This window comes from Lemur catta, chromosome 22 (genome assembly GCF_020740605.2).
Source record: "Lemur catta isolate mLemCat1 chromosome 22, mLemCat1.pri, whole genome shotgun sequence".
Taxonomy (NCBI): domain Eukaryota; kingdom Metazoa; phylum Chordata; class Mammalia; order Primates; family Lemuridae; genus Lemur; species Lemur catta.
The window spans coordinates 9007969-9035681 of NC_059149.1; the positions used below are offsets into that span (position 1 = coordinate 9007969).

At 51.6% G+C, this 27713-nt stretch overlaps 1 protein-coding gene and 1 long non-coding RNA gene across 2 annotated transcripts; one reads left to right on the forward strand and one right to left on the reverse strand.

Moving 5' to 3' along the window:
- Positions 1-2165: 2165 nt before the first annotated feature.
- On the reverse strand, positions 2166-23918 carry EIF4EBP1 (eukaryotic translation initiation factor 4E binding protein 1). Its single transcript, XM_045535907.1, has 3 exons — positions 23552-23918; positions 7188-7367; positions 2166-2636 (listed from the first exon to the last, which is right to left on the reverse strand). Exons 1-3 carry the CDS (start codon positions 23694-23696, stop codon positions 2605-2607), a joined length of 357 nt encoding a protein of 118 aa, XP_045391863.1. The 5' UTR covers positions 23697-23918; the 3' UTR covers positions 2166-2604.
- On the forward strand, positions 12257-14685 carry LOC123626685. Its single transcript, XR_006730968.1, has 3 exons — positions 12257-12278; positions 12800-12854; positions 14662-14685. It is a non-coding gene; the product is annotated as an uncharacterized LOC123626685 (long non-coding RNA).
- Positions 23919-27713: the final 3795 nt, after the last annotated feature.

Genomic DNA, 27713 nt, shown 5'->3' on the forward strand with positions numbered 1-27713 from the left:
CCCAATTAAGATCCTTCCTGTCAAGACTCAGCTCTGGGCCCAGCGCAGTGGCTCACACCTGTAATCCTAGCATTCTGGGAGGCCGAGGCAGGAGGATGGCTCGAGGTCAGGAGTCCAAGACGAGCAAGAGCGAGACCCCGTCTCTACTGAAAAATAGAAAGAAATTAACCGACAACTAAAAAAAATATAGAAAAAATTAGCTGGGTATGGTGGCGCATGCCTGTAATCCCAGCTACTCAGGAGGCTGAGGCAGGAGGATTGCTTGAGCCCAGGAGTTTCAGGTTGCTGTGAGCTAGGCTGACGCCATGGCACTGTAGCCCGGGCAACAGAGTGAGAGTCTGTCTTAAAGACTCAGCTCCGCGGTGAAGGCTTCTCAAACTGCAGACTCCTTCAACACGGGGCATTCCGTCACACAGGTACTGCTTCCTGATGTTTCCGGGTGACCCTTTTATATTTATAGTACTTCTCGTGATCCGGTTGTGAGTTCTTCAGGAACACACACCATAGCTTAAAAGTGCTTCTTTGCATTTCCTGGTTCATGGCATGAACCGTGGATGCCCTGGCTGCAAAAACAGTGACTTTGGTGATGCCAGAGGATGCTGAACTGTGATGGTCCCCTAGGGCAAGCATCTCTACAAAAGCTTTAAGGCTCCGTACCCAGGGGTGTTAAGCTGGAGCACAGCAGTCTTGCTCCCCTAACACGACTTTTAACTTCCTCAAGGACAAGGACAGTATTGTGGATCTTTGCTTCTTCACAGCAGCCAGCCGGGATTGATGCTCCACACGTACCAGCGGGTACTTCTGCTCAGTGAGAAAGGTGCACACCACTGCATAATTTTCTTACTGTGGCCCCTGAACTACTAGAGCAGCCAATTTTTTGACCCTGTCTCTTGGCCCCTGAGATGTAAGACCGAGGGGAATGGTGTGATCACGCAGACCACAGAGCAAGACCTCTGCTGGGGTGTCAGGAGGGAGATGGTTTTATTGGAAGGCTAAGGAGTTGGAAAGGCTGATCCGGTCTCCTTTAAGCCTAGCGGAAGCTTTCATTGCTGTCTTTGCTCTGGTGGTGGCCTCTCCCTGGCCACGCTTTTCCACCCATATGCAAGGGCTCTGCTGCCTGTTTGGGGTTAATGTGCCAGAGGCCTCCTCCTTTCACATACTGGACTCCGGCTGCCTCCACAGTCCTTGTGCGGGAACAGAGCTCACACTATGCTATGGGAAAGGCCAGGCGAGGGACTTGGCCACTGCAGGCCTGCTGCTCCCCAAATGGCAGGTGGACAAATGCTATGTGCCCAGAGGTTGTCAAGTCCAATAAGTGACTGCCTCTTGGCCAAAGGCACCCACCTCCCCCACCAGCATGTCCTTTAATGAGAAACACCAGTTGCTCCTCAGCAAAGACCTCTGCCTGGCATTTGTTCAAGGCTCCTAGAAACCTGGCCCTTCTTTGGCCACTTGTGAATATCATCCTCCCCCACACAAATTGCCCACCCTGGCCAAAGCGGGCTCCTCGATGTCCCAACCTTGTACATCCTGGTTCCCCAAGACCATCTGACCTCGGTAACATCAGGGCCCTGCCTCCCCTGGTCTACCCATTCTCAGGGACCAGCTGTAGCATCACCTCCCCAAAGCCTCCACTTGCCTGGATAATCCGTCCTATACAATCTCTTATGCTACCTTTTCTTATGGGCATCTCTTAGGTTTCAAGCAAACCTCGAGGCAGAGAGCTTGTCTCATGTTTGTGTCGACCCCCAACAGCTCACATAGAGGGGTTGATCATTACACCGGCCAAGGCTCAGGCTCTTCCCTTTGACTCTCACATCGCATAGCCCCGAGGGGGCAGGTGACAAGCTTGACAGGCTTGGGGGTAAGGGAAAGGGGCAGAAAGTCCAGAAGGGAAGTAGCACTCGCCACTGAAAAACAAGAGCCCAAGAGCAGCAGAGCTCAGACTAGCCCCATGCGTCCTCCCCCAACTATGCGATGTTACCTTCTCCGGAGCCAGTCTGGTCTTAGCTGTGAGATGAGCACGATGCTTGCTCTACTTACCTGTGGGATCAGTGTGGGAACCCAGCGACACACGCAGAGCAAAGTGCTGTAGGAGCACCGTGCAGACAGCAGCCGGTGCCAGTCAGCACGTGGCGTTGAAAAGAGCTCAGACAGGGCCCAACTCTTGGCCCTAGGGCGAAGGTGGCTTTTATTTCCTCTCTTGGGGAAGGAAGGGGAGGGGAGCTTCCCACGCACATCAGCCCAGGGAAGGGGTGGGTGTGCCCCCAGAGGACAGGGCCGGGAGAGCCGGATGGCCGATCAGAAGGGCTGGTCCTTGTCCACTCCCCGGCACTCGGCTGCAGGGTGTGCGCACGGGAGTCATCCCCCTTGGGGCGGCAGCTGCTGCACTGGCTGGCGCAGGCACGAGGAGGTATCTGCTGGTGTTCACGAGGAGGGAGGGCGGGCAGGTGCCCTGAGTGAGGGAGCAGAGGGCTGGGGTGGCCAACCCCACGCCGATGCCTGCCCAGTATGGTGACTTTCACAAGGCCTGGCTGGGGTGACTCCTCTCCCGAGAAGGGCCCAAGGGGCCCACAGGCAATGCCCGATCCGCTGGCTGGGCCTTTAAATGTCCATCTCAAACTGTGACTCTTCACCTGGGGAGAGAAGGGACAGAAGCCAGGTGAACAAGGCACATGGTCTGGCTGATGTTGTACGGGTCAGGGAAAGCCTGTTTTTTCATCCTGTTTGCTACAAGAGGAGCAGAGGCCGGGTTTATGCTGCCAAGGAGAGTGGATGGAGAGCAGGACTGGACGAGGAATTCCTGGAATCACGGGCCGGAAGGTTCTGCGTCCAGTTGTGCTCTCTCAACAGCGAAACGAGGAGCAGAGACCAGCTTTCCCCATAGGGGAGGTGACGGTCCTGAATTTTCTGTAATTTTTATTATTTTTTATGAAGACGAATGGTTACTCGTGATTTGATAGAAAAGCAACTTCATTGAAAAATATTCCTTAAACATAAAACTCTTCTGACCATTTGTCCCAATTTTTGGTTTAGAAAACGGTACCTAACCTACATGCAATAGTGCACGGAGTAGCCCGACTCCGCAGCAAAGCAGTTATCTGGGTAATTCAGCCTGCACCACCCTCACCCTCCTCTTTGCACAAAGATTTCCATGTAATTCATGCTGCAGCAGATTTTCTTCTTTTTAAGGGAACTGCCTCTGTTCATGGTCTCCCGGGCAGGGCTGCTCCAAGGTTCTATACAGCAAGATGCTGGCACTGGCCCATGACAGGGAACAACTGGCCATTTCTTCTGGTTGTATTTGCATAAATATGTGGGCCCGAGAGCAGGAGCTTTGGCCTCTTATATCCAGTTAAGCAATAGGAAAGTTATGTCCCACCCCCTCCCGCCCCACCCCATCATAACAGCAGGGGGTGTGCCGCTACTCAGCCATTATCTTGGGCTAAGAGTGGTCCATCTGGGGCAGCACTGGGCTGACCTCGCATTTGTTATGGGTCAGAGCAGCTCTGGAAATGGGGAGGGCAAGGTATGCAAGCAGGGGCGGGTGACAGCCTTCAGGCAGTGGTGACTCAACAAATTTAGCTCCACCCTGAACTTCCAGTCACTGGGTTAAGGCAGAGAGCGGAGGAGGGAGGCGCTGTGTGGTGACCACATGATTCTTTCCATCCTTTAACAAAGGGCAGTGTGGCACGTGTCATGTTGCTCTCTGACTGTGGCCTCTGTCATGTTGCCCTCATACTGACACTCACCTCCCCCTGCCATTGCCCTCTGGGTCTGACAGGCAAGGTGCTATGGCTTGAATGTGTCCCCCAAATTGCATGTGTTAGAAAGTTAACCTCCAAATTCACAAGTTGACTGGAGGTGGGGCCTTTGGGGGCTAATGAGGATTAGATAAGGTCAGCAGAGTGGGGCCCCCACAATGGGACTGGTGGCTTTATAAGAAGAGAAAGAGAGGCCGGGAGCGGTGGCTCACGCCTGTAATCCTAGCACTCTGGAAGGCTGAGGCCGGAGGATTGCTTGAGGTCAAGAGTTCAAGACCAGCCTGAGCAAGAGCAAGACCCTATTTCTACTAAAAATATTAACAGAAAAACTTAGCTGGGCATGGCAGCACACGCTTCAAGTCCCAGCTATTTGGGAGGCTGAGGCAGGAGGATCACTTGAGCCCAGGAGTTTCAAGTTGCAGTGAGCTAGGATTACGTCACTGCACTCTAGCCAGTGCAACAGAGTGAGACTCTGTCTCAAAAAAAAAAAAAGAAAAAGAAAAGAAGAGAAAGAGACTTGAGCCGAAACACGCACTCTCGCCCTCTGCCATGTCCTGACGCAGCAGGAAGGCCCTCACGAGCTGCAGGCACCCTTGGACTTCCCAGCTTCTAGAACGGACAAAACTGAACTTCTTTTCTTTGTAAATTACCCAGTCTCAGGTATTCAGTTATAGCAGAAGAAAAACAGACTAAGACAGAATATTGGTACTGAGCAGTAGGGCTGTTGCTAATAATGAATTCCTGAAAATGTGGAAGTGGCTTTGGAACTAACTGGGTAATGAATGGGTAGAGGCCAGACAGTTTTGAAGCGAATGCTGGGAAAAGCTTGTACTGCTGTAGGCGATGAGTTAAGGGAGAGGCTGGTGAGGGCTCAGAAGAAGACTCGGGAAGCCTGGAAGTTCTTAGAGATTGCTTACGAGGTCGTGACCAGAGGCAGATAGAAAAGCGGACGGAAGAAGCCGTGCGGATCAGGCCTCACGTGGAAACGGGGCTGTCTACTGAAAACCGGAGGGAAGGCCCACCTGCTACCCAGCTGCAAAGCCCACGGCTGCCCTGTGCTCACGGCCTCCAGCTCCATGGAGGGCTGAAATTGAAGAGTAATGAGCTAGGATATCCGGTGGAAGAAATTTCTCAGCAGCAAAGCATTCAAGATGCTTCATGTTTACATCTGGCTGCTTACAGTGAGATTTGGGAGCAAATTATAACTTTTTACTTATAACTAAAAGGCAAACAGAGTGGAAAAATTTGGAAAATTCGCACACTAGCGACGTAAAAAGTGAAAATCGTGTTCAGGTTTCATGCTGACAGAAGGGTATCAGAGGCTATTCAGCAGGAGAAAGGAGATGGAGCCTGCAGGTGTCTCATAGATCTCTGAGGCTGTCCTTGCTCACAGGCCTAGGGGGCAGCCCCTGCATGTCTGCTCCCCAAATTCCAGCACAGTGCTCCTCGGCAGCCCCAGCTGTGGCTCAAATGGTCCCAGATGCAGCTCGACCTGCCGTTCTGGAAGGCACAGGCAGTAAGCCTTGGCATCCACATGGTGCTAATTCTGCAGGTGTGCAGAATGCCAGAGCTATAGAGGCATGGCGGCCTCCACCTGGATTTCAATGGATGTATGCAACAGCCTGGGAGGAGACTTATTGCAGGGGTGGAGCCCCCAAAGAGAGCCCCAGCAGGGTAATGCCTAGTGGAGCCATGGCAGTGGGACTGCCTCCAAGATCCAGAATGGCAGAACCACCAGCACGCGGCTCCAGTCTGGAAAGCTGCGGGCATCTGATTCCAACCACCGAGAACTGAAGCGTGGGCTGAGCCCAGGGAGGCCATGGGGCTGGGGCTGCCCAAGGACTGGGGGCTCAATCCCTGCCCAGGATGTGGGAAACGGAGTCAAAGGGGATTTCTCTCCAGCTGAAGACTTAATGTAGTTTTCCTTGTTGGGTTTTGGACTTGGTTGGAGGCTGTTACTCTCTTTCTTTTTGCCTATTTCTCCCTTTTGGAATGGGAATGTCTACCCTATGCCTGTTCCGCCATCATATTTTTGAAAGTGGATGACTTTAATTTTCAGGCTCACGGCTGGAGGGGAATTTACCTCGAGTCTCACCCATATCTGACTCAGATGAGACTCTGGACTTTGAACTTCCGAGTGGGTGCTGGAATGAGTTAAGACTTAGGGGTTACAGGCATGGAATGAATGTATTTGTATGTAAGAAGGACATGAGCTTTGGGGGGTCCGGGTGGAATGCTATGGTTTGAATATTTGTCCTCTTTGAAATTTATGTTGAAACTTAATCCCTGATGTAACAGTATTACGAGGTGTGACCTTTAAGAGGTGACTGGGTCATGACCCCTCTGCCCTCACGAATGGATTAATTCATTCATGGATTAATGGGTTATCACAGAGTGTTATAAAAAGCCAGTCTGGTTCTCTCCCGTGTGCCCGTCTCACCCTATCACACCTTCTGCCATGTTATGACGCAGCACGAGGCCCTCACTGGAAGCCAAGCAGATGCAGGCACCAGGCCCTCGGACTTCCCAGCCTCGAGAACTGTAAGAAATAAACTGCTGTTCTTTATAAATTACCCAGTCTCAGGTAGTCAGTTATAGCAACAGAAAATAGACTGAGACCCAGGCAACTGCTGCCTGTCTTAGACATGAGGTTCCCAGGGGTAATTATGAATCACGTCCTGCAGGCCCCAGGTAGACAGAATCTGCAGCTGTCAGCAGGGCAAGCCCAGCTGAGGTCCCAGCTGGTTCCTGCCTGGGCCTGGGGTGCTGCCGGGGGTGCAGGGCCAGAGGGTTCCAACCTAAGTTTGTCCGGAAGTGCTAAGGCTGCATCCTCCTGCGACAGGGCGTTCAGACGCTCAGCCAGGCAGGATGCCACAAAGAGAGCATTCACGGGCACTGCTGCCGGTGGCTGCTCTGATCACTTGGGAGGTGGGGACACCAAGAAGGACCTAGCTGTCAAATTTGCAGAGACAACTGGCCCTATTGTTTCTACCTATCTCCATAAAGACCCAGTAGGGGACGAACTCCCTGACAGGAGCCATCCGGATGTATTTCTTATCTTGTAGACGTGTATTTTCCTAGAGGGCAAGTACAGTGTGTCTTTGATAAGTTGTCTCTTGTACCATGAACATCATGGGTGTGTTCCAGGTGGTAACACTTCAGGGAAAGCTTCCACTGCCATTTCAAACATGCTCACCACTCACTACAGCACCTGGTGGGGCCTAAACACCTTTCCTGGGGTTCTGGGGCCCCTTTTGGGGGAAAGTTGGTACCAATGAGAGTTCCACCTCCCCACCCCTGCTCCAGCCCTCCGGACTCTGAGCTGCTCCATAGAGGGGGCGCAGAGTCACCATCATTCCCCCTCTCGGCAGGGCCAGGGGGTCTCATACACTCCCCTTCCCGAGGGAGAGCCTGGCCACTCACCGCCCGTCCGCTTGTCTTCCGGGCTGCTTCGCAGGTGGTTGTGGCTGGCTTCCGTGGGGGGCTCTTCACTGGTAGGGCTGGTGACCCCGGGAATGGTGGGCAGATCCCTCGGGGGTGTTTTGGTCACAGGCGAGTTCCGACACTCCATAAGGAATTTCCGGTCGTAGATGATCCTGGTACCTGGAAGGGCAACAGGGAGGTTGGTAAAGGCAGCTCGAACCCCCTGCCTGCGAGTTTTTCCATTTCTTTGAGGCGTGGCTGCAGCAGAGGCAGCAGGTTCTCCGGTAAAAGGCGGACCAAGGAGGAGCGAGGCTTACTGAGGACTCTGCTGCCTCCAAACCACCCTGACTCCCCTGCACACGGGGTGCTCTGATGCATGATGGGGCCACGGGCCACCAGACTGCACCAGCATCTTCTCAGAGCCCCATGCACCCTGAGCTCTGTCCCTAAAGCCCCTCAGCTCACTCACCCTTCACCGCTCGGTGTGAATTACCCACAACAATCATATCCCACAGTGCAGAAAGTGCATTTCTATTCATTATGCAGTCCCGTTCTTACAGTAATCCTGTAGGATACCCAGAATAGTTTCTTGTTTTCTTTTTTTTATTAATATTAATAATTATTTTATTAATAATTTAGAGACAGGATCTTGCTCTGTCACCCAGGCTGGAGTGCAGTGGTGCGATTATGGCTCACTGCAGCCTTGAACTCCTGGGCTCAAGTGATCCTCCTGCCTCAGCCTCCCAAGTAGCTGGGACTACAGGCATGTGCCACCGTGCCCAGCTATTTTTGTATTTCTTTGTAGAGACAGGGTCTTGCTATGTTGCCCAGGCTGGTCTCACATTCTTGGCCTCAAGCCATCCTGCTACTCCAGCCTCCCAAAGCCCTGGGATTACAGGTGCGAGCCATGGTGCCCAGTCCAGAATAGGTATCTTCAACCCCATTTTACAAATGAGCAAACTGAAAATTAAGTGATTCACCTGAACTAGTAAAAGTGAGAACTTTTCCTGCCTGGGCTTTGTGGAAAGGAGTGAGGGGGAGATGGAGGGGCTCTGCCTGCCCCACAAAAGGCTCCCCACTGAGCCTAGAGGCCCCCAGAGGGTCTGTGCCAATGAGTCACGGCGCCCTGCATCCTAGCCCCGCTGCTTGCCCTCTCCTTTTGCAAGTGCTCGCACTGCCTAGGCAAGGACCTGTCTTACAGAATTGTTCACTACCCTAAAGCCACACCCAGGACCATCCCATGTGCTGAGCGATACCCTCTACATACAAGGGACTTGTTTCTCAACTTATGAGACCCAAGATCCTCGTGGGAGAGCCACTTGATTCATCAAATGACAGGGAACAGTGAGAAGGTGATTCTTGTTTGGTCCTTATTTAATCCCAAGCTCCTCTAAGGCAGCAGTAGGTCCTGGTCACCTAACACCTCTGTGACATCTGCCTGCCAGGTGCTCCCTTTCCAGCAGAGTAGGTCCCGGGCTGGAAGCCTTCGGCAGACAATGGAATCTAGGGAGAACTGGCTGCTGTCATTGTATTTCTTTTTATAGCTACTTTCTATTTATGGCAAGCAAATCTAGTTTTCCATATATAGTAGTGATACTAAGTTTCCTTTTAATATATGATATATTGTATATGTAATATACTATTAAGTATTTTAATATAAATTAAATTTATAATTTAAAAGGTGATATAAAGAAATACTAAATATCTGTACACGCAGAATGCAGGCTTGGTAATAACTTGCAGACGGGCCATGGTTTCACGGCTTCAGGAACGTCTGTCCTCACCAACAGCTCTGGAGTTGTTCCCTCACTGAAGGGCTCTAATGAGTGACATTAGAACGGCTAAGATCTTTTTATTTTTATTTTTTTTTTTAATTTTTAAGGATACATAATCGTTGCACACATTGAGATTCCTTTCTCGATGGCCAGCACTGGACTCTGTAAAGCTCTAGAGAGGAATCCATTTCCATCCCGAGACCCGAGTGCGAGTTAACGCAATGGGGCTCCTTGCACCGTGGCAGGCCTGGGACGCTGAAAAGGGAGGGGACCCGTGAGAGACGCCTAAACAGACTCCAGGCTGGCTCTGGCCCCTCCAGGCAGGCACTGGTCTTGATCCTCTGTCCCCCTGCCCAAGAGGCAGTGATGCTGAAGTTGACAGCCCTGCGCATCACCCAGCCAGCTGCAGCTGCAGTTCACAGCTCAGTCTCTTAGGGGCAGGGGGATTAAGGGCCCAGGCTGCACTCTGAGCTCTGTGCACAAGTTGTGTGACCTGTGCACATCAATCCCTGCGCGCACGCGCGCGCGCACACACACACGCACACACACACACACACACACACACACACAGACACGCGCGCGCACACACACACTTTGGGCCTCAGCCTCCCCTTCTGTGGGATAAAGAGCTGTGCCCCCTCCAGGCCTGAGTGCCTGTGAGCCCAGCGGATGACAGACGGAGAACAGTCGTGCCCTCTCTTGGCAGGTAGGGTCACTTTTTTAAAGTGACCCAGATTTATTTTGGTTTTGGAAGCCAGAAGGGGCACCGCTCCACTCTGCAAGGGTTAGTGCTGTACAACCTTCCCCTCCCCAAAGCAGGAAACACAGTGACTTCAGGGCCCAGGCAGGGGGCGGGGTGGGGGGGGGTGCTCAGTGGATGGGTGGTGGGATGTCCTGGCTCTAGAGATGGGACTACTTTTCTCTGTTGTTTCTTTTCTTTTCTTCTTCTTTTTTTAAAAATAATAAGCCCAGCTAATTTTTCTATTTTTAGTAGAGACGGAATCTTGCTCTTGCTCAGGCTGGTCTCGAACTCCTGAAGCTCAAAAGATCCTCCCCGCCTCAGCCTCCCAGAGTGCTAGGATTACAGGCATGAGCCACTGTGCCCGGCCTCTCTGTTGTTTCTTAATCTTCAAGACTAGAGGGTTAGGTGAGGTGGGTCACACCTATAATCGCAGTAGTTTGGGAGGCCGAGGAGGGAGGATCACTTGAGCCCAGGAGTTTGAGGTTGCAGTGAGCTATGATGTCACTACTGCACTCTAGCCAGGGCCACAGAGGGAGACACTATCTCAAAAAAAAAAAAAAAAACCCTCAGCAAGAGTCTCCCCTCTTCTTGCTTCCCCCCAACTTGATTAGTTCACCACAGAGTAGGGAACTGATCCTCTTCAAGTGAAACCTAAGAGTTAGAGATTCAACCGTCTTGAAACAGAGCCCGGGGCGCATCCCTTTTGGGGCCACCACGTAAGAGGCAGCAGCCAAAATGAAGTTCCATCCCTTTGTGACTTCTGACCGAAGCAAGAACTGCCAAAGACATTTCTTTCTTTCTTTCTTTTTTTTTTTTTGAGACAGAGTCTCACTCTGTTGCCCAGGATAGAGTGCCGTGGCATCAGCCTAGCTCACAGCAACCTCAAACTCCTGGGCTCAAGCGATCCTCCTGCCTCAGCCTCCCGAGTAGCTGGGACTACAGGCATGTGCTACCATGCCCGGCTAATTTTTTTCTATATATATTTTTAGTTGCCCATATAATTTCTTTCTATTTTTAGTAGAGACAGGGTCTCGCTCTTGCTCAGGCTGGTCTTGAACTCCTGAGCTCAAACGATCCTCCCGCCTCGGCCTCCCAGGGTGCTAGGATTACAGGCGTGAGCCACCGCGCCCAGCCTTGCCAAAGGCATTTCAATGCACCTTCCCACATGCAGGGAGATTACATCTTCCTCTCTTTCCAAAGAGCTGAGAGACAGAACGACATGTGACGCATGCCCCTCTGAAAGGATGGTGCATTTCAGGTTGTGCGAGGACACTATAACAACGGTCAGCAGATCAGCAAAGCCGTCCAGGCTTTCAGGAAGAAATACGTCATCTAGTCTACAGCCGTGCCACCCTGAACGCGCCCGATCTCGTCTGATCTCAGGAGCTAAGCAGGGTCGGGCCTGGTTAGTACTTGGATGGGGGAAATATGTCACCTACACTGGACGGTGCGGCAGGAAAAGGCTAATGGCACAACCGTCCCTGTGGGCAATCACCCCACAGGGTGGTCATCGCTGGGCTGAAGCTGGACACAGACTGCAAAAAGACGCTCCAACAGAAAGCCAAATCTCGCCAAGTGGGAAAATACAAGGAAGAAACAGCTGAGAAGATGCAGGAATACAGTAATCTTATATATTATACCACTTTCATTAAAAACTGCCAAAATGGGAGGGGGGGGGAGAACCAGGGTAGCAACCTCCTGGAGAGCCTCTTCAAAGGTCACTAGCCCTCAGTGATTTTTTTTAAAAATTGATAAAATACACATGACATAAAATCTACCACCTTAACCATTGTAAGGGTACAGTTCAGCAGTGCTAGGGACATTCTCAGTGTTGTGCAACCACCGCCACCATCCATCTCTAGAACTTTCTACACACACTAAAGAAAAACTCCCATCTCCCCCTCCCTCTGGCCTCTGGCAACCACTGTTCCACTTTCTGTCTAGCACGACTCTAGGTACCTTACACGTGTGGGGTATTTGTCTTTTTGTGATTGGCTTATTTCACTTAGCGTAATGGCCTCAAGTTTCATCTGTTTTGTTGTAGCGTATGTTAGAATCTCCTTCCTAATACTCCACTAAGTCTGTGCCACCCTTGGTTTACCCATTCAGCTGACTGTGGACACCAGGGCTGCTTTCACCTTCTGGGTACTGCGGATAGCGCTGCCACGAACGTGGGTGTACAAATTCCTCTGCAAGATCCTGCTTTCAATTCTTTGCGGGTATATGGGGGCATATACTCAGAGTGGCCCCAGCGATTTTTAAATCATTGATTGCACTTAAAAGAGAGAAAGCAAGAGCCTCTGTGCCCTTTGTCCTATGCCTGGGGCACTTACTTAAAAATAAAAATCCTCCTTTGAACTAGTAGAGTCCACAAACAGAACGCCAGCAGAGGTGGCACGCACGATCCGCCCCCGCCCTCCAGTCAGCTGTTTCAGCCGGGACGGAAGCTGCGGGGAGTAAACAGTAGTGTTCAGAAAGTCAGCTGACACCGAGTCAAGCCTGGAGGGAACCACGAAGCCACCTGACTCAGCTCGGGTCAACAAGGAACAGGAGCTGGAGGTTGATGCAACAGCAGTGAGTTTCCCACGGAAGCTGCTGTTGCCTTTTACCCCTTTTTCCTTCCACCGCTTTGTGGGATCCACCACTACCCTTTCAGTTAACAGTGGTCCGGAAACTCCCTAAATCTCTTGCAAGTGAGGCAAACTTAACAAAACACAGTCCCATGTTGTCAAAACTAGGAATCCTTGGCTGCAAATGCTGCCACACAGCTCCCGGAGCCAGGGACTCGCCCGTGTGGAAGGTCAGGAAGGGCAACCAGGGGTGGGGGGTGGGACCTTGGCACCCTGCAAGGCTGCCGGTCAGGTGTGGGCTGGCAGACACCTCTGCGTGTGTGTGTGGCGGGGGGGGGGGGGGTGCCTGCGTGCTAGCGGGGCGGGGAGCCTATTTCCTCACCGGGCCTGTCTCAGACCTCTCTCTAGGGAAAATGACCCACCTCCTCTAGGTTACTACAAACAAGAGCATCAAGTGCTTTTGAGGATCTAGGTGACTTCCAGATGGCAAAGCCATGACATTTTCTCCTGCTCTCCTCTCAAAAGACAGGCCAAACACCAAGAACAAGACACAGAAGCACACACTGCAACTGGGATGCAGGTAGGGCCCCAACTGTTACCCCAAATCACACTAAAGACAGAAATTGGGCCAGGCGCAGTGGCTCACACCTGTAGTCCTAGCACTCTGGGAGGCCGAGGTGGGAGGATCACTTGAGCTCGAGGGCTCAAAAACAGCCTGAGCAAGAGCGAGACCCCATATCTACTAAAAACAGAAAAAGTAGTCAGGCGTTGTGATGCATGCCTGTAGTCCCAGCTACTCGGGAGGCTGAGGCAGGAGGATCGCTTGAGCCCAGGAGTTGGAGGTTGCTGTGAGCTAGACTGACACCACCGCACTCTACTCAAGGCAACAGAGTGAGATTCGGTCTCAAAAAAAAAAAAAATTTTTTTTCCTGAATCGTAAAAGATGTCTTTTTATTTTGTTTTGTTTGAGTTTTCTTATTTTATACATATATTTTTTAATTTCAGAATATTATGGGGGTACAAATGTTTAGGTTACATATTACCTTTGCCCCATCAGAGTCAGAGCTACAAGCATGTCCATCCCCCAGATGGTGTGCACTGTACCCAATAGGTGTGAACATACCCATCCCACCTCCCCCCACACCTGCCCAACACCCAGTGAGTGTTACTACTATATGTGCACATTAAGCATTGATCAATTAATACCAATTTGATGGTGAGTACATGTGGTGCTTGTTTTTCCATTCTTGGGATACTTCACTTAGTAGAATGGGCTCCAGCTCCATCCAGGTTAATACAAACGGTGCTAGATCACCACTGTTTTTTAAGAGATAAGTCTTGACATTGAAACATTCCTTTGAGTGTTCAGTACCATGAATTAAATTAAAAACACTAAATGGTGTTCATTGTGAAATTTCACAATACTGGCAATAAAGGGAAAATCCTAAAATCTTTCAGAAAGGAGGGGGAGAAGAGCAACAGGTGTATCCAAGGGTGGGGAATGAGAATGGCACAACATGTTTCAACAGCCAGACTGGCAGCCTGAAGATAGTGGGTCAACACCTGCACAGTCTGAGGGACAATTCACTTCAGCCTGGACCTTATCCCCAGCCACATACAAATACAGTCAAAGCAGAACAGAGGCACTTTCAGAAAGAATATATCAAGATGTGTTCTACCAAAATTAGAGAAAGACTAAGGGCTTCGGGGAATCCCCGCCCCACCCCAAGACAGCTGGGAAGACAAATGTTAGTTCAGGAGACAAAAACTATGGATGGATAAACCCAGAAGTCTGATTGTCTGCATGACGTTACCCAGAGGCCTTGCAGAGAGACGCTGGAGGGTGTGGGAAAACGCCCTTAAATGAAAACTCAGTGCATTTTAAAACGGAGCAATTATTACCTCTATATTTTAAAAAAAAAGTTGTACAAAAATGGAAATGCTATTATTGTAAACTACTTGGTTCAACAAGAGTCATCATAATAAAAACATCTATTATGGAGTTTCTAAAACATGTGTGATGTAATTATATTAGATAGATGCGAGGGAGGAAGAGGGTGCAGAAGCTACAAGATCCTCGTCTATCAAAAAGGTGATCCAATAGATAAACAAGAAAAAGTGAGAAATGTGGAGGTAAATCCCAAAAGAAAAAGCTGAAAGACTTTGTTAGCTGCTTCTGAAAGGTAATTTGTGGGGAGGACAGGGAAGAGGTTGCTGTTTTCTGTTAGAAGACTTTTAGTACTTTTGAGTTTTAAACTATTTATATATAATAACTTTTAAATACTTTTATTTTGGAAAAAATCAAGCACATATAAAAGACAACAGAATTACATGCTATATATATATATATATATGTAATATTTGAATTTTTTTTTTTTTCGAAACAGGGTGTCACTCTTCACCCTGGGCTAGAGTGCTGTGGTGTCGTCATGGCTCACTGCAACCTCAAACTCCTGGGCTCAAGCGATCCTCCTGCCTCAGCCTTCCAAGTAGCTGGGACTACAGGCTCGAATCACGACCTGGCTACTTTTTCTATTTTTTGTAGACACAGGGTCTTGCTTTCTTGCTCAGGCTGGTCTTGAACTCCTGGCCTCAAGCAATCCTCCCGCCTCCGCCTTCCAGAGTGCTAGGATTACAGGATTGAGCCACTGCATCCAGCCTTACATTTTTTAAAATATAAAACTATAGTAAGAATATAGGTACATTAAACAATCAAATAAGTAAAGACACAGGATCACAATCTCCTTTTCTAGTAAGTCAATTTGAAATGCCTTGGAGCTAAGTGGGCTCCTCCTTCCCTCCACACAGAAAAAGCCCAGGGATCTCTGCTGGGCTGGCGATGCCTGTGACACCTGTCCAAGGCACAGTCACTTGAAAAGTCTATGCTGGACTTGAACTCCCACGCAGGAACTGTATTCAAGAAGCTGACCATGTCTAGGGACAAAGGTGTTAACCCTCACCTACAAATTTGGCAAGCTTGGCTCAATGCTACGCCTTTTGAGTAGATGTGCTGGTCTCACCTACTCGCTGAACCCCTAACTTTGGACCCCCAGCATGGTAGGTGCCAGGGATGCGAGGAGCAGTCAGATGCAGTGAAAGCTCCCTTGATCTTAGACACTCACAATTCAGTGGGAAGTAAACGAATGATTACAGGTCCAAGTGTGTGAGGGCCACAGAGGCAAATGTGGGGACCACAGAGGGACAGAGATTCTAGCTCCCCATCTTCCTGCTTCCAGGCAGCCTGACCCCAGCCCAGAGAAACATCCATCTCACCCCGATTCTGCCCAAAGGGCAGGGGGTCGGTGGGCTGAGGCTGACCCAGACTGCAGAAACTGGACATGCAGTGTGGGGACCCAGAACCCTGCCTCCCAGCATGGTGGGGGAGAACAGAGGAGGACCCCCGCTTCCCATGCCTCAAACCATTTGTGTAGCTGGGACCGAGCCCCTGATGGGTGCTGGCAGCAGAGTTCAAGTTTCAGTCTTGAACTACCTTCGGAGAGTAACTGAGGTTATTTCTATTTTTTTTCCACAATGCTTTGTTTTAATTATAACAGAGGCTATTTTTAACTGAAAGCCTTTGAAACCCAGCTCTCTCATTTGCTAGCTCTCATGACTCTAGGCAAGTTATTACTTGAGCTCTCTGTGCCTCAATTTCCACTTCTGCAGAATGGGTGAGGGTGCCAACTTCATGGGGGTTGCTGTGGGATTAGAACAGTGGCTGACACGTGAGGCAGGTACAAATACTAGCTATTATCATGACCAGCATGGGTCCAGGTGACATATTTCACCATTCATTCTGTCCCCTCCACACCGGGGACAAACAGTGGGGGAGGGAAGCAACCCTGGAACCCTGGGGGTTACATGGCGAGGGCATCCTCCATCCTTTCCAGGGCCACAGAAACGGAGAACTTCGGCATTTTGGTAGCCAGTGTCTTCTGGAACTTTAAACTCCAGATATGCACCAAATGCAGGAATAGTATTTTTTTCTCGAGGTTCGCTTTCTGGTGCTGACAGTTTGCTGTGAATGTACAAAACAATATAGACATTCCTCTAGGGTCTAGTTTCCTCACCTGTTAAATGAGGGCATTACAGTAAGTTCATTCAAACTATTTTTAAAGCACCAACCACGTGCCATTATTTTTAGGCTTTCCTGGTTGGCAGGCACTTAATGTACAAACAGCCTGGCGCTCGGAGGGCTCCAGCCGGGGCTTGCACATCCTGGTCCCTCTACTCCCAGTTTCATTCCTCAGCTATTGGGGGGGTAACAACAAAATCCACACCTCATAGACGTGTTGTGAGGATTAAATGAAATAACGAACGTCAAAGATTTTTGTATGCGAATAAAGTATAGCATCTATATAACTGCTAGTAAAGAGAAAACCACTTGGGAATGCACACACAACCTGAGGAAAATGTCACAGGCCAGGAACAGGAAGCTTCTTGGAGGCTGACAAGCATTTATATTTGTACCTTCTGCACGTGCAGTGCATGAATGAGCGCTTGGGTTTGCAGGTGACGTGGATATAGCAATCACTGTGGCCTGTGGCCATCTGCCATCCCCTCCTGTCTGTGCTCAGAAACTGACACGCCAGAGCTTAATTAGTCCCCTACAATCCCCCACGAGGGGAGCCTCAACTTGCAGAAGAGGAAACTGAGGCTCAGAAAGGCTGTCCCTCAAAACCTGTCGGAGGCAGACCTAGCCTGCCTTGACGTCAATCCTAAATGCCACCCACTGTTTAAAAGTAATTAGCAAGGAAGACGGGGCTGCCATCGTTCAGCTAACACCCTCAGCTGGAAAAATTAAAGGGGTCTTCAGACTTCTGGATATCTTTCCAGAACAGGATGTTCCCTGCCCAGCGTTCTTCCCCGTCTCCCTGCAGTGCCCACGCTCAGCTGCTGGATGTGCCTTCTGTAAACCGAGCCGGGCTCGTCCCTCACTTTCCCCTGGGGTTCCCCGGGCAGAAGCATTCCTCCCCTGAACAGGGACATGAGGCTTAGCAAGAGTACAAGGGTGGAATTTCCTAGAACTGCTGCTCTCATTCCAGGGAGAGAGGGAGAGCGTTCCATAAACAGGGTCAGGGGAGGTTTGAATGCCTGTGTTCAGACGCGAGCCAGCAGCCAGTGAACAAGACACTCTGACCATTTGAAACCCACTGCTGACCAGCAGCTCTCCTGGCAACCTGGAGCCGAACGTACAGACATGCCGGGGTCTACCAGGGGGTCTCCCTCTCCCCTCCCTCCCCACCACACACACCAGGCAGGAACAGCAGCACGTGTCTGGGTGGCTTTTCTCCCTAGACAGTCTATTTAGCAAGCAGGACCGACCTACTAGCGAGAAAAATCTTGGTGACGGCAGCAGAGTGTGCTCAACCCAAGATCTGCCTTCGTCGCTGGCCCCCACTAGCTCTGCAAAGAGAAGCAAGATCTCCACATTTCTCAGGGGCCAGGAATCTTAGAAAGCCACTCGATATCAAATGAGGGACCATTTGGTGGCAAAGGGTCCTTCTAACTAGGCTGTCCCTCAGGGACCCTGACACGTAAGGGAATAGACCAGTTTATTTGAAAATTGGCTTTTACAGAGACTTTTAGAACAAAATAGCTGAAATAATTCTTCTAACGGATGGACAAGTTCCTTCCCCTTCCCTCACCTCCTCCCTAACACTTCAAAATGTACCCAGGACAGCGCAGGGTTAAGATATCCCTGAAATTCGTGACCGACAGGGAGCGCCCTGAAATGTCGCCCATCCGTTACAAACAGCAACAACTGCTGTCCCAGTTGAAGAGGGAGTGGCCCTGTTACGGGTTGAAATGCATGCCCCCAAAGCTCCTGTGTGGATGCCCAACCCCTAGGACCTCAGAATGTAACTGTATTTGGAGATAAGGGCTTTAAAGGGATGATTAAGTTAAAACGAGGCCGTTAGGGCGGGGCCCTAACCCCAATCTGACCCGTTTCCTTAAGAGAAGAGATTTGGACACAGACACCCGGAGAGAAAGCCACGTGCAGACACTGGGAGAAGGCGGCCATCTGCAGGCCAAGGAGAAGGGCCCCAGAGGAACCCAAGCCTGCTGGACCTTGACCTTGCACTTCCAGCCTCCAGAACTGCGAGAGAATAAATTTTGTTCTTTAAGCCACTGAGTCTGCAGCCTTTTTGTTAAGGCAGCTGTAGCAAACTAACACTGGCTGTCCACCTTCCCCTTCTATCCTGCAGAGCAGAAGAGAGAAATCCGTCTACACACACCCACACTCTAATCCTTAAAGAGACCTGGTTCTCACTCCACACCGTCCACTTCCAAACCAAAGGGAGCGCTGAACCCGACTGCACCCTCTGGGGTCTCACTCCTACCCCGTTTTGGACTCTTGGGCACGGAAACTGGACTCTACTATTGCTAGTACTCCAGAAAAGCCAAGGATGCCCGAGTGGGAGTGCTGGGTGGGGCAGGGCAGGAGTGAGCTCCTTTGAAGAGGGTTCCCAAAGCCCGGCCTGCAGGAGGTCTGCAGGGCGAAGTGGAGGTGTTCTGGGTGGGGGTCAGTAAGGCAGGCTCGACGCAGAGTGGAACAGATTGCCCAGTGGCCTGGCATCGCGGTTTGCTCTGTGGAGCTGGACACGAGGCCTTGAAAATGGGGCATGGGAGCTATGAGTCAGTATTTTCGGGAAGGCCTCCTCTGTTCCCAAACCAACAGCTGATTCACAGGCTTGTGATCCTGGCCTGCTTCTACACCTGGACCTGGCGCTGCTGGCCACACGTCAGGATGGGCAGCAAGTTCCCTCAAAGAACTTGAGGCTTGGCCTTGGTGGAAGACTGTCTGAAAACGTGGTCCCCATATCTCCTCCCATCCCTGTTTGCAAGGGTAGCTTCTCTCCTTCCCAGGCAGTTAGTTCTTCCCTCTCTCCTTGAACCCGGGCTGGCCCTGTGGCTTTCTTCAACCCAACAGAATACTTGCTAATAATATTATGGAACTTCCGAGCCTAGGCCTTAAGTGGCCTTGGAAACTCCATGTAAATAAATAAGCTCAGGGTAGACTACTGAATGATCTGAATGCTGTGAGACCAAGAGGACAGAGAGAGCCCCCAGGCTTCCAGATGATCCCAGCAAAACCCCACACATGTGGCTAAGACCATCTCAGACCTTCCAGTCCAGGGCAGCCCAGCTGCCGACTGCACGCAGGCATGTGATCGGCTCAGGCAAGCTCAGCAAGGAATACCCAACAAAGAATAAACAGGAACAACAAACTGTTACGTTACTCAGTTTTGGGATGACTTGTTATCTGGCAATAGCTAACCGATAGACGTTTTCACCAGGACAAGTGTCCCCGGCCAGCTGGGAAGCCCTGATCCTCTGGGCCTAGTATGTGAGCTCTCTCAGTGAGCTTTCATGGACATAACCGTTAGATAGGACACTCATGTCCCTGAGCACCCAAATGCCAGTGGGCAGAAGCTGCTACTCTGGCCTAGTCAGCAATGCCGGGTGCAAACAGGGAAATATGGAGCATTAATCAGTGTCTGAGACCCTGACCCCAATACTGACTTGTTCAGTGTAAGAAAAAGTCAGTTCCACTCCCTGCTCAATAATATCAGGAAAATTAGTATCAGTAATACTGTTATCTGTAATATTGATTGATGCTCGTTGACTTATGATGGGGCTGCCTCCCAATAAACCCATCAGAACTTGAAAATATTTAAGCTCTTTGTGCTAACATTACAGCTTAGCCTAACGTACCTTAATCATACTCAGAACACTTATATTAATATTAGCCTACAGTCGGGCAAAACCATCTGGCAACACAGTACACTGCGGAGTATGGGTTGTTCACCTCGTGATCCATCGACTGGCTGACCGGGAGCTGCGGCTGCCCCCACCCCCCACCCCGTCAGCATCGCGAGAGTACGCACTGCACATCGCTAGCCTGGAAACAGATCAAAATCCAGAAAGTTTGGTTTCTACTGACTGTGTACTGCTTTCACACCATCATAAAGTCGAAAAATTATAAGTCGACCGTCTATAAGTGGGAAAGTTCAGTGAAAGTGTCCCTAGGACATTCTGAGATAAACAACTATACTGCAGAGCGGCTGGGTGCAGTGGCTCATGCCTGTAATCCCAGCACTTTGGGAGGGCAAGAGTTTGAGATCAGCCTGAGTAACAGAGCAAGACCCTTGTCTCTACACAAAATACAAAAATTAGCCAGGGGTGGTGGTGTGCACCTGTAGTCCCAGCTGCTCAGGAGGCTGAGGCAGCAGGATCATGTAAGCTCAGGAGTTGTTTTTTTTTTTGGAGACAGGGTCTCTTGCCCAGGCTGGAGTACAGTGATGTCATCACAGCTCACTGTAACCTCGAACTCCTGGCCTCAAGCGATCCTCCTGCCTTTGCCTCCCAAAGTGCTGGGATAAAAGGCTTGAGCTACTGTGCCCAGACAGAGCCTAGGAGTTTGAGGTTACACAGTGAGCTATAATGACACTGCTGCACTCAAGCCTGGCCAACAGGGTGAGACTCTTTCAAAAAAACTAACAAATAAAAATTTTAAAAAACAACAATTTCTCCCCTCTATGTGGCTAAGGCCTCAGGACACAGGCTGTGCTCTCGCCTCTGTGCCCAGCCCACATCCCCCTCTTCCCGGCACTGTCTGTTCCATGGCCAAAGACTTGGGAGCTACTCCAAGGTAAGCTTCCTGGGCACAGACTTTATTTGTTTAACCAAACAAAGTGCCATTAACACCTGCAGCCCTACCTGCTTAGCTCTGTTTAACCTCATCCAGGCACAGGTCTTAGGTATGACTACCACCCAAACCAATCCTGTAGGCTTGGGGGTCAGACCTGCAACATGGAGCCTGACAGGGAAGGGGCAGAGGAAGGTTTCTGACCCATGCAAAAGTTCTGCCGATAAGACTCCACAGACTCAAATATTCATACATGACACTCCCTTTAGCAAAATTCTCTTAAGTTCCCCAGACACCTAACCTCAGATCAGTGGCTCAGCCTGCAAAGGACCCCATCTCTACTAAAAATAGAAAAAATTGGCTGGGCATGTTGGCGCATGCCTGTAGTCCCAGCTACTAGGGAGGCTGAGGCAGGCGGATGGCTTCAGCCCAGGAGTTTGAGGTTGCTGTGAGCTAGGCTGACGCCATGGCACTCTAGCTTGGGCAATAGAGTGACACTCTGTCTCAAAAAAAAAAAAAAGCGGCCCTCCACACCCTGATTTAGAGACTCATGCCAAACCCAAACTGAAGAGAAGCTCCCCCTGATAGAATCGTCACTTTTTGCCAGAGATCTGCGAAGGTGAGAAAAGTTATATTCCACTAATCACTGAGTACTCAGAGTGTGGTTTGTGGACTGATCACTGAGAGCTAGTTAGAAATGCAGAATCTCAGGCCCCACCCACAACCTACAGAATCTGCATTTAAACGAGGACCCCGGGTGATTCCCATGCACACTACCCCTGAGAAACAATACTCTGCTCTGGGGCAGAAGGGCCCAGGATGTGGCCATTTCTCATAGGGTCTAGCTTTTCTGCCCCGGCAAAGAGGTCGAGGTGAAGTGGGCTTTGGAGAACAGATTCCACGCTTTGGCTAACCCAGGCAGACCAGGCTCCGTGGCTTTGGCAGAAGCAAGCCAGGTTGCTCTGAGTTATGGACTGTGTGCTGTGCCTGCCCCACTGGACACCCCACACAAGAAAGAGCTGGCTTTTGGCTCCTGGCACTGCTAGCTTTCTTCCGGCTGATCTCAAAAACATATACTATCTTTAGATCCAGAAGCCCCTTCCCCTACTAAAGGCCTTCAAAGAGAGGGGCACTTGCCACCTCTGCCCCATTTCCCAGTCCAAAGTGAGAACTGACCCATCCTACCCAGCAACACAGGGCGACCTGCACCTTCAGCCCGGCCTCCGTGCCCACCTCGACAGATCACGCAGACGTTCACACCCTCACTTGAAAGGACCCCAAAATGGTCAGGAAAGCTCCTGGTAGCCACTTCAGGACAGAGACAAAGGAGAACACCGTGAACAACAAAAGGCCAGCACGGGAAGGGAAGAGAGTCTGAGTCAAGAATGGCAACGAGAGCCCCTGGGAACTTTTCCTTGGAACGTTTCTCCCCTCTCTGCCTGGTTGCTATTTCTCATTGGATCTGGGGAGACGGTGTGACAACGCAAAGCAGACACGCGTTGAAGCTTTGGGACAGTGTTCTGCAGAACAAGGCGCACGGTTGGACAAGAACAGCTAAGATCCCTAACAGCTTTAACAAGTGTACGTTTTGGATCAAACAGGCGAGGACCTCGGATCCGGCTGCGCCCGTCCCTGGTGGGACGGCTGCCTGAGAAAACAAGCGTGGGGCCCCCGCCACTGGGGAGACGCGACTGCCGCCCCGCGCCCGCGTGCATGAGCCAAGCGCCAGGATCTGTCGCGTTTTCGAGTAGTTTGGGAAGTAGCGTGGGGGAGGACGCAGGGGAGGGGAAAGGGACAAAGGGGTGGGGGCAGTGCGAGGATGGGAGGGAAGTGGTGAGCCACGAGGATTTCATCATGCAAACAGGCGCATAGGTTTCATCAGCGCCTGAGCGCTGGGGCGCCCGGGCTGGGAGGGAATGCCTGGCTCCCGAAGCAGCCCAGGCCGGCCCCCACCCGTGCCAGCTCAGCTTCCTCTTCCTCATCCTCTCAAAGAGAGGTCACACGGTGCCTGTCCCCCACCCCCCGACGGAAGGACGTGTTTTTCTGCACGGCCCTGCTCCCGGCGCCAGGCACCTCCGCGGAGGTCCCACTCGCGGAAACGGGGCATACGCCACAGGTGCCCACGAGGCGCCGCGGGAGCAGCGGGCGCACAGCCCCAAACCTCGGGCAAAGCACGCGTGTCCAGCGCGAAACGAGAGGTGCCTCGCGAAGCAAAAAGGGCTCTGCACGAGTCACTTATCCCAACAGAGAACGCCCATCCCACCCCATAAAAACTCCAGGCCAGGCCTCTCCTTGATGCGTGGGCCACCCTGCTCCAGAAACGCCCCCAACACCCACAGCGGGCAGCATGCCTTGGCATGTGGCGGCGCGGGAGCGTGCGCGCCTGGGTGTCAGCTGTTCCTCCCAGGAGGAGGAAACCAACAGGGCAGTTTGCAGCCCGGGCTCTGGACGACGCATCCAGAGGGCAAGCGGGCAGCCACCTCCTCGCTGGCTCCCCGATGCCCCTTATCTGTTCTTTCTAGTTACGGTACCCCTGAGCCTGGACACCAGGTCCCCTCGGTGATCCCCGATCCCTCCCGCCCGCCGCCGGAGCCCGCACGCGGCGCCCCGGAGCCTGCGCCTACCTCCCGGGGTGGTGCTGAAGAGCGTGCCGCCGGGGGTGGTGCTGTAGTCCCCGGGCGGGAGCTGCACGCCGTCGCCCAGGACCACCCGGCGAGTGGCCGGGATGGCCCGGCTTGGGGTCTGGCTGCAGCTGCTGCCCCCGGACATGGCCTCCTGCGCGCTACACCCGCAACCCTCCGGTGCCCTCCCGCGCCTTCAGCCTCGCCCCGCCTCGCCGCCCCCACCCCGCCCCGCCGAGGCCGCCCCTTCCGCCTCTTCGGCTCCACGCCCCTGGGATTTGTAGTCCGCGCCCGCGCCGCCCCACCCAGCTCGGGCCGCCGCGCGCACGTGGATTACCCCGCCGACCCGGACAGACCCCGCCTGCGCACGATCTGTCCGCGCCGTCCCCCAGCGTCTGCCCCCGATGCTCCCGGGTCCCTCGGCGCCACTCTGGCAGGGACGGGCTGGGGTGGCGGATCCGGGCGCGTGCCTAGCGCAGCCCCGCGCTGGGTGGGGGGCGGCGACTGGGGCTGCGCGGGGGTCCTAGCTGACTCGGCACTCGGGGAAGGCCGGGTTTCTGCATCGGGACATCCGGCCGGAGGTACCCCTCAGCCCCGCCTGTTCCAAGCCTCAGTTCCTCAGTGAGAAAGTGGGACGGGACTGACATTCCCCCTCTCGGTTTCTCGAGCATTCACCATATGGCTGGGCTTGGAGAAATGGCGAACAGTGCGCGCTGCCCGCCTTTGGAGAGGGTGTGGAGACGGAGCGAACAAACCAACCAGCTGGGGGCTGAGGTGGACATTGGGGTGGGAGGGACGGCTAAGAGTTGGTTAAAGAAGTTTCCCAGATTAGCCCGGAATTGGGTCCAACACCCGGCGCACTGCATGACATCAGGCATTCAGGGATAGATGGATGGATGGATGAATCTTCAAGAAGATCCCTAAGTGGAGAGAGAAAAACGCAAGGAGGACGGAAAGCCTGTGGGTTTGAGAAGTTTATACCATTGTGACCACATCTGGTGGGGAGGGGAATGGAGGAGAGGAGACAACGGTTTAAAAGGGAAGTTGGTATGAGGTTGTTGAAGGGTCTTTCACATCATGCCAAGGTGTTCGGACTTTGTCCTACAAGGGCAGGAGCTACAGCGATCTCTGCAGCAGGGGAATGACATGGTTATAGTTGGTTTTTTTTGTAAAGATAACTAGTGGCTTTGGAATTTAGGGATGGGCTGGAGGAGGGCAGGGCCTGGTTTAGGCAGACACGTTGCGTTTGGTCTCACTCCTGAGCTAAACTTTAGACTTATACTGTCCAAGACAGTAACCACCTGCCACAGTTGCACACTGAGTACCTGAAATGTGCGAGTCCAGACCGCGGTGTGCTCCAGGTGTAAACCTCACACCAGATTTCAAAGCCTTAGTCTGAAAAAAATCATGTAAAATATCTCAGTAACTTTTTATATTGATTACATGTTGATATTTTGAGTATATTAAGTAAAGTAAATTACAAAGATTAATTTCACCCGTTTCTTTTTACTTTTTTGATAGGACTACTAGAAATTGTTTTATATATATATATTGTTCGCATGATATTTCTGCTGGATAGTGCTGCTTCAGACTGGGACTGTGATGGCAGTCCTTGAGTTCTCAGAGCCGTCCTCCCTGCTGGCTGGGTTATCACAGCTGGCGTCCCAGAAAACTATGGAATCACCAAATCTTAGCTCTGGCAGGTACATCATAGGTCGCCCAGGGCAATAAACATCCCCGTCTTATTTAAAAAAACAAAACAGGCGTGGTGGCTCACGCCTGTAATCCTGGCACTCTGGGAGGGCCAGCCTGAGCAAGAGCGAGACCCTGTCTCTACTAAAAATAGAAGGAAATTAGCTGGACAACTAAAAATACATAGAAAAAAAAATTAGCTGGGCATGGTGGCACATGCCTGTAGTCCCAGCTACTCCGGAGGCTGAGGCAGAAAGATTGCTTGAGCCCAGGAGTTTGAGGTTGCTGTGAGCTAGGCTGACGCCATGGCACTCTAGCCTGGGCAACAGAGCAAGACTCTGTCTCCAAAAAAGTAAAATAAAATAAAATAATGAAAAAACAAAACAGAGTAGAAAACTGAAGCCCAGAAAGCGACAGGGGTGTGCCCCAGATTGCAGGCTGTTCCATGCCCGAGGCAGGACTAGAACCCAGCCTTCCCTCCCTCCCTGGCCTGCCCTTTTCTCACCACATTTGAGAACAAAGTGATCCACCCTCCTCCCTGGGGGAGGAACTGTTTTGAAAGGGGTCTTGCTGTTGCCTTATTAGATGTGCCTGATTGGTTAGATATGAGGCCTGGAGTTCACAGGGGCTGAGATTCTAGGGAAGGGGCAGCTTGGGAGGCTCAACACTCAGCAATGACCTTGTTGAGGAGGGCAGTCCAGACTTGGGACTCCCCCCGCCGCCCCCAGCTCCCCACCTGAAGGGCCAAAGGCCCTCACACAGAGATAGCTGCTCCTAAGCACAGGGCTGGGCAGAGCAGCTGCAAGCAAAAGGTGTGGGTCTAGTCCAAGTCCAGGCCTGGGGTGAGGGCTGTGGGTTCTAGTCCTAGAGCTGCCACTAAATAGCTCCTCCCTTGGACTAGGCCCTTTGCCTTTCTTGGCCTCGGTTTCATCATCTGTCAGATGAGGGGGTGGAGTTAAAGATCTTTGAGGACCCTCAGCATGGACATTTTGTGTCTTTGACAAACTCCCTGCTGAATCCTGTTTCCCGCCAGTCATTTCGCCTACAGAAAGGGATATAGGAAAAATCCCGAGTGTTCCTCCTGCTGTCACTCACACAGCCAACCCAACACTTCTGACACCAAACCAGTGGGTTTTCCCCCCACATACCAACTGGGCACTCCTCTGCCACAGAAGATTCGCCAGTGGGCGCCAGCTGGGTGGTCTCTAATTTGATTCAATGCTAATACTGTCTGCCTGGAGACAGATGTGAACTAAAATAAAATCTTAAGGCTCCCCCCACCGGCTGACTGAATGGACCCCCTCCTGTCACGGAGATACCCTAAAAGTGAGTAGCGGCCAAGAAACGGGGGTCAGACATGCCTCAACATGCCGCCTCCCTGGTTGTAGCTGTCCTCTGTGACCCCCTCACAGGCCTAAGGCTGTGCACGACAAACCTGCAGGTCCTCAACTTACACAACACATACATGGCTGGTAACTTGTCTCTCATTAACAGACTTGCTTATCTTAACTTAAAACATTCCAAGCTTTTAGACAAAGCTTCATTTTTTTTTAAACAATCACAAGCCAAAGAATCTTGAAATCCACCTATAACCTGTACGCCCCCGCTTTGAGACGGCCCACCTTTTCCCAGCTTTTCGGGCCAGACCACTGTACGCCTTCCATGTATTGATTTATGACTTTACCTGTAGTTCCTGTCTCCCTGGAATATGTAAAACCAAACTGTGTCCCAACTGCGGGGAATCCACTTGCTCAAGGCTTCTTGGGTGTGGCTCCGAGCCATGGTTCTCAAATTTGGCTCAGAATAAACCTCTTTAAATTATTTTACAGCTTTTGGCCCCTTTTCATTGACATAGATAACATCAGATCCCACAGGGTAAGGGCTCGGTCCCACCAGACTGCGCCCACTCAGATGCCATTTGGGAGCACAGGTCGTGACCCGCCCTGCTGACCAGCTATATATCGGGGTTCCTGTGACCCCCTCCTTGCCTTGATTAATTTCCTAGAGCAGCTCATGGACCTCAGGGAAACACTTTTACTTACATTTACCAGTTTTTTACAAAGGATATTACAAAGGACCCAGATGAACAACCAGAAGGAAGAAAAGTGCCAGGCCACGTATGGGGGAAGGGGCGGAAGTTTCCATGCCCCCTAGGGTTCCAGCCTCTGGGAACCTTCACCTGGTCAGCAATCTACAAGTGCCCCCCCACCTCTGTCCTTTGTGTTTCCTATGGAGGCCTCTTTACAAAGGCTCAGTGACATCAAACCTTCAGTCCCCTCCCCCCCAAGGTTGGGGGATGGGCCCAAAAGTCCCAACCCTCTAATCTGGGCTTGGTCTTTCCCCAAGATCAGCCCCTATCCTGAAGCGATCTAGGGGTCCCCAGACACCAGTCATCTGGTTACCACACAAAGGATTTTCTTATCACTCCAGAGATTCCAAGGGTATTTGGTGCTGTGTGTCGGGAACTAGGATG

Coding starts and splice junctions, on each gene's coding strand:
- EIF4EBP1 (XM_045535907.1), bottom strand. CDS start 23,696: ATGTCCGGGGGCAGCAGCTGCAGCCAGACCCCAAGCCGGGCCATCCCG. Junction 7,368..23,551: donor CTTCAGCACCACCCCGGGAG/GTAGGCGCAGGC, acceptor TTGCCCTTCCAG/GTACCAGGATCATCTACGAC. Junction 2,637..7,187: donor GGAAGACAAGCGGACGGGCG/GTGAGTGGCCAG, acceptor TTCTCTCCCCAG/GTGAAGAGTCACAGTTTGAG.